Source organism: Cynoglossus semilaevis, chromosome 20, assembly GCF_000523025.1.
Source record: "Cynoglossus semilaevis isolate Cse_v1.0 chromosome 20, Cse_v1.0, whole genome shotgun sequence".
NCBI classification, from domain to species: domain Eukaryota; kingdom Metazoa; phylum Chordata; class Actinopteri; order Pleuronectiformes; family Cynoglossidae; genus Cynoglossus; species Cynoglossus semilaevis.
In genome coordinates this window covers 43221-48974 of record NC_024326.1, presented here as the reverse complement: position 1 = coordinate 48974, position 5754 = coordinate 43221, and the positions used below count along the sequence as shown (strand labels likewise).

The following is a 5754-nucleotide window of genomic DNA, read 5'->3' as shown; positions in this document are numbered from 1 at the left end:
GATGGAGGACATGGATTGTTGTTGTTACCAGCAGAGGGGGCAGGAGACGATGTGACGAGCAGCCCCCCCTCTGTACTCAACAGTACTGCAACACGTAGTACTTCATTTCTCAAATTCTCGTCGAAATAAAACATATTGTTTTACACGTATTTTTGTTGGTATTTATTTCATTCCACATTCGACACCGACGAGGTCTTCCGCGACAGGGATCGCCCTGATTTTAGCCAACAACAACAGAGCTTTGCATACAGATTTCCATATATTCCATTTCGACGGGCGGAGGAGTCCGACCGGGGGACGTAGGTCATTTAGATTCGTCCGGTCACTTGACTCCCCTCATTTCCAAAGAATCACGATCCCATCTTCAGGCGGCCAGGAACTTCCCTCACAGAGGAGACGAGGCGATGGCGATAAAGTGAGTTACTGCATATTTGATTACTCCGTTGTCAGTCCGAAGCCATGTGGAAAGTATCCAGGAGTTTTTCGATCGCTGTAAGTTGTACCCCGATTTTGGTTTGTATTTCTCTGAAGCACACATTTAACCCGACGAATGAGTCTTCGGGTCGGGATCCGTGGCCGCCGAGTTCACGCAGAAACTTGGTCAGTGATTGATTGTGATCCTCTGTTCAAGGGTAGATTGTGTTGCTTTCCCAAGGATCCGCTGGATGATGTCGAGACTTGGAGTGAATCTGTGGACAAACTCCTCAGCTGCAAAGGTGAGAGTCTTTGACTTTACACCCACACACAACAAATTCATTTTTGTTGATTTTTTTTTTTTTTTTCCCGCCAGCCGGACAGATAGCTTTTCGGGAGTTCCTGAAGTCGGAGTACAGTGAGGAGAACATTTTGTTTTGGCTGGCCTGTGAGGAGTACAAAAAAATCAAGACGGACCCGGAGATGATTTCATCCGCCAACAGGATTTACTCAGAGTTCGTCCAAACAGAAGCTCCCAGACAGGTGAGTGAGTGAGTGAGTGAGTGCAAACTGCAACATAACCGCAACATAACTGAAACATAACCCCAGCTGAAACTTTGTTGTCATTCAACGACTTTATATAACGCTAGTACATCTTAGCGGAAATGTGGTGTAAAGAAGTGGTAACGCAGTCACGGGGGACATTGTCTGTTTCCAGATCAACATAGATTGTAATACCAGGGAAAACATATCCAAGAATATCTCCAAGCCTACCCTGACTATGTTCGAGTCTGCACAGAAGCTCGTCTACAGTCTGATGGCCCGGGACTGCTATCCACGCTTCCTAAAATCAGACATTTATCAGGGACTCCTGAGGAGAACAGATTCAAGGTGACTTTCTTTTTCCAAAAAGTTGACCGTGGAATCCTGTCCCCCCCAACCCCTCACACTCTCTCATTTCAGTGTGGATAACAGATTTATCATGCAGTCCAGATCCTTTAGAACACAAATATCTTTTTCTCTGCACCTTCTTTTTTTTTTTTCTTTTTTTTTTAAATCACCGTAGAAAAACAGCATAGCGTAGAACAGCGGTCCCCAACCGAGGACCGCGGATCCGTAGCACCGCGCCGATTGTTCCAGGAGCGTTAAATTTTCAAAATAATTCTGTTAGTATTTCAGTCTGGATCACATTTTTTTTTTTTTTTTTTTTTTTGAAATATTACCAGATTATCTATGACTGGATTCTTTTTGAATGAAGTCAATTATTAAAAAATGAAGTCCATTTTTTTTGTCCCACTGCAAATGAATTACGGACCGGTACTGGTCCGCGGGCCTGGAGTTGGGGACCCGTATATATTTAATACTCTTTATTCTGGTCGAATAGGCTTCCTTTCATTATTGTAAAGTATTACGGACATTGTAAAAAAAAAAAAAAAAAATCAGTTGTTTTTGCCTTGAGAAATTAAGCTCAATAAAAGGGTGTGACCGTATCGTGGAAGCTCCGCCTCCGATGTGTTTTTTTTTTGCCCATCAAAATATGTATTTGGTTAATGAAGAATATTGAGGTAGTTAGTGAGTTAGTGTCGCGACAGGTAATTGGTCAACCGGACACTAGAGGTCAACAGAGTCCTTCGATCCACCTTCACTGTTGTACTGTACCAAAACCCAACTGTTCCAAATAGGGAATAGAAATGGGAGGTGGTTTCATGCTCAAAGTCACTGACTTACCTCTGGCCTTTGTTCATATAAATCACTCCAACGTCCGTTCAACACATGCAGGGGGAGAACTGGAGAACTTTTGTTTTTGATGCCAAGACAGGAGCGATTCTGTTAGAAAGTGCTTTTAAATTCACTGCGGGGGAAAAAAAACTGGGGTTTTGCAAGGATTTACGTAACCTGATGCAACAGATACAGCCTCTCCGAAGGAGCTCATTTGGATTTATGTAAAGCTCTCCTATCCAGATAGATTAGTGGAGGCTGTGCTTTGGATACTTTAAGGCGGTATTAGACAGAGCTAGAGATCCTTTTTTATTTTATTGTTATTTTTATTTTACTTTTTTTTTGCGTTTCCATTTAGGACCTGTTGAAAGAAAATGAATAAAATTATTTTTTTTTTTTGCGGTTCCATTTAGGACCTGTTGAAAGAAAAATGAATAAAATACAAAATGTGTGCACGCACAAGTTCTTTTCAGGGATCATACTTAGTTTCCAAATAAGGCAGGGTACTACGCGTACGGTTCTCCAGTCCACCAGAGCGCCACCTATGGAGAGCCGCATCGGTGTTTCGAAAAAGAATTGTAGTTTTCCTTCAATTTAAATATGGCATACTGATTATTAAAACAGTGCAACGCTACTTCATGAGATCCAGGTGAACAGTGGGGTCGTGACCTGAAGAGCTAGCGCTCCTGTTTTGCGTTCAAAAAAAAAAATTCAATAATTATTACATTTTTTCTACATGTTTAGAATTAAAAAAAATATTAAAACTTGTTTTTATCACTGTATACTCCCACTGAATAATAAACTGTTCTCTAATAGGAACAAAACAAAAGAAATCAAACATCTCACACTCTCATGCCTGCATCCGAGATGCATTCACGTACCATTGGAAACTCGGAATTCCGACGATTGCAATGTTCTATGGTTCGGGACAAATGATTTTATTTATTTAGTTATTTATTTTTATTTATTTTTTTTTTTAAATTTTTCCTCCAATTTTATGAGGCCTCCCTAGCACCCCCTGGCGGTCCATACAATGAAAACCACTGGTAAAGACAACCGTGCTCTATTTTTAAAAAAATAAAAATAAAGACAACCAAATATTGTTTTATATAAACTCTTATGAGCATTTAACATGATCAATTCATGTTTTAATTTACATGTTAAAAAAAAACAAAAAAAAAAAAAACAATGTGTGATGTGATCATGTGTCCAAAAAGTGGAAGTGACAGTCTCTGGGGATTTTTTTTTTTTTTTTGTTTGTGTGTTTTTTTTTCATGTGACTTGTTTGTGAGTGTTTATTCTTTTCTCAGGAAGGCACTTGTTGAGGGGATTTATTTTAACAGGCGTTTTCACATGCCTGTTTGCTGCTGTGTGCATTTGTGCAGACACCTCACCACAACTTCCTCCCTGGCAGACTGCGCTGGTTGCACTCGTTTTTTTTTTTTTTAGAATGTCTGTAAACAGGGAGGGAAAAAAGAAAGATGGAATTTTTTTTGTTTGTTTGTTTAAGTGAGAACTGGGTTAGAATGTCTGTAAAAAGGGAGGGAAAAAAGAAAGATAGAACTTTTTTTTTTTTTTTTTTTTTTTTAGAATGTCTGTAAACAGGGAGGGAAAAAAGAAAGATGGAATTTTTTTTGTTTGTTTGTTTAAGTGAGAACTGGGTTAAAATTTTTGTAAAAAGGGAGGGAAAAAAAAAAGATAGAATTTTTTTTTTTTTTTTTGTTTGGGTGTTTTTTTTTCATGTGACTTGTTTGTGGGGGTTTATTCTTTTCTCAGGAAGGCACTTGTTGAGGGGATTTATTTTAACAGGCGTTTTCACATGCCTGTTTGCTGCTGTGTGCATTTGTGCAGGCCCCCCACCCCAACTTCCCCCCTGGCAGACTGCGCTGGTTGCACTCGTTTTTTTTTTTTTAGAATGTCTGTAAACAGGGAGGGAAAAAAGAAAGATGGAATTTTTTTTGTTTGTTTGTTTAAGTGAGAACTGGGTTAAAATTTTTGTAAAAAGGGAGGGAAAAAAGAAAGATGGAATTTTTTTTGTTTGTTTGTTTAAGTGAGAACTGGGTTAGAATGTCTGTAAAAAGGGAGGGAAAAAAGAAAGATAGAATTTTTTTTTTTGTTGTTTAAGTGGAGAACCCGGTTAGAATGTCTGTAAAAAGGGAGGGAAAAAAGAAAGAATTTTTTTTTTTTTTTGCAAACCTAGCATAGCAACACATAACCCAGACTGGGCTGTGCATGATAAAGTGAGAGGATATGTCATGATGACAGCAGCTTATTGGGGGAAACTCGCAGACGGGTGTTATAAGCGATAAAACGAAAGTGTGCCAGATAATGTGTGCCGGCGAACTGTTCCTGTCAAACAAAACGTTACCATCATTGTCTCGAAGGAGATGTGTATAAAAACAACTCCTATACATTTTATAAAATGGGGTGTCAAACATACGGCCCGCGGACCAAAACCGGTCCGCTAGGGCAGTGTTTCTGGGGACCCATATTTTAAAAGTCACAAACCCAAGTCAATAGACATTATTCGTAAACTCCTGGGAAACACGATGCGAGACGACCTCTTGCGACCCACCTCAGGGTTGCGGCCCAGTCTTTGGGTAACAATGCGCTAGGGGGGTTCAAACCTGGCCGCTTGATGAATTTTTGAAAAAAAAAAAAAAAAAAAGCACAAACAATCGATGTTGGTGACGATTTGTCAAATTATATTAAATAAGAATATGTTTTCCCATAATTGCATTTCAGGCTGGTATTGGGTCCAAAAATTGCAATTCCTTGAAATGACAGTGATCAAATGATCTCTGTGCTCAGGTGTTCATTTGGGACCAGGAAGAACGTATTTGCAGAACTGTTTGAAAACACGAACGAACCCGAGCGTTGTTGTTGTTGTTAGGGTGAAGAGGCTGCGTTGCGTAGTGCAGCAGATGAACACTTTTATGTCACAGCGTCGCTCACAATGAGCTAGTGAGTCTCGTCCATTTGCTTATCTGCTGATTTGATTTTTTTCCGCTGTCGTCACATTTGCATCCCTAAACACGCGCTGCCAGTTGTTTGTCATGAAGTTTCTATGCAACACACACACACACACAGAGTACAGAGGGCGAATGAGAGCCGCTAGCTGTTTTGCGTCATATCCAGCTTCCTCATTTTCTGTGGTCAGCTCAAAGCGTTGTTCTGACGATACGCGCGCCCTGCTGCCGCCCTTATATAACATCAAGCAGGTTCCTCAAAATTCAGCCAGCAGCTTGAGACTACACACGGCAGTTAAACAAGTGGTGGGTCACTCTGGCCATGCCAAGTCAAGTCAAGACCGACATGGAGAATAAGAAGATTCTGGGAGCCAGGTTGATATTTTATTTTTTATTCATTCATAATATAGCGTTCAGTCATTCACGGTGACACAAAATATCTCATAAAAATGTGATTTTTTTTTTCCCTTCCAGACGGACTAATTTGAAGTTTGGGCTGCAGCCTAGATCACCGAACATTAGCGTTATGAGGTGAGTAAAGGAAGAAGAAAAAAAAAGGGGTTTAAGATGAAGACACATTTTTTTTTACTGTATGTTATTGGCTAACCTGTTTTTTTTTTTTTTTTATTTTAAAGGCTTTGTTTGGAAGAGG

The 5754-nt window shown here is 39.8% G+C and overlaps 2 protein-coding genes across 2 annotated transcripts in view; both read left to right on the top strand.

Annotated features, from left to right (window-relative positions):
• Window positions 1–6: 6 nt before the first annotated feature.
• LOC103395799 (regulator of G-protein signaling 21-like) lies at window positions 7–1356 on the top strand. Its single transcript, XM_008333596.3, has 3 exons — window positions 7–716; window positions 791–957; window positions 1133–1356. The coding sequence occupies exons 1-3, from the start codon at window positions 551–553 to the stop codon at window positions 1307–1309; spliced, it is 510 nt and encodes a 169-aa protein (XP_008331818.1). The 5' UTR covers window positions 7–550; the 3' UTR covers window positions 1310–1356.
• A 3962-nt stretch (window positions 1357–5318) lies between these two features.
• LOC103395798 (regulator of G-protein signaling 8-like) overlaps window positions 5319–5754 on the top strand; it is a 1138-nt gene continuing 702 nt past the window's right edge. Inside the window, exons 1-2 of the mRNA XM_025066214.1 lie at window positions 5319–5477; window positions 5577–5633. Coding sequence (XP_024921982.1) covers window positions 5425–5477; window positions 5577–5633 — 110 coding nt within the window. The 5' untranslated portion in view covers window positions 5319–5424. The remainder of the gene's footprint in view (window positions 5478–5576; window positions 5634–5754) is intronic.

What these genes read in the sequence shown, in the direction of transcription:
- LOC103395799 (XM_008333596.3), top strand. Translation starts at nt 551, where the DNA reads ATGAGTCTTCGGGTCGGGATCCGTGGCCGCCGAGTTCACGCAGAAACT. An exon ending in CAAACTCCTCAGCTGCAAAG is followed by an intron (nt 717 to 790) that starts GTGAGAGTCTTT and finishes TTTTCCCGCCAG; the next exon opens with CCGGACAGATAGCTTTTCGG. An exon ending in AAACAGAAGCTCCCAGACAG is followed by an intron (nt 958 to 1,132) that starts GTGAGTGAGTGA and finishes GTCTGTTTCCAG; the next exon opens with ATCAACATAGATTGTAATAC.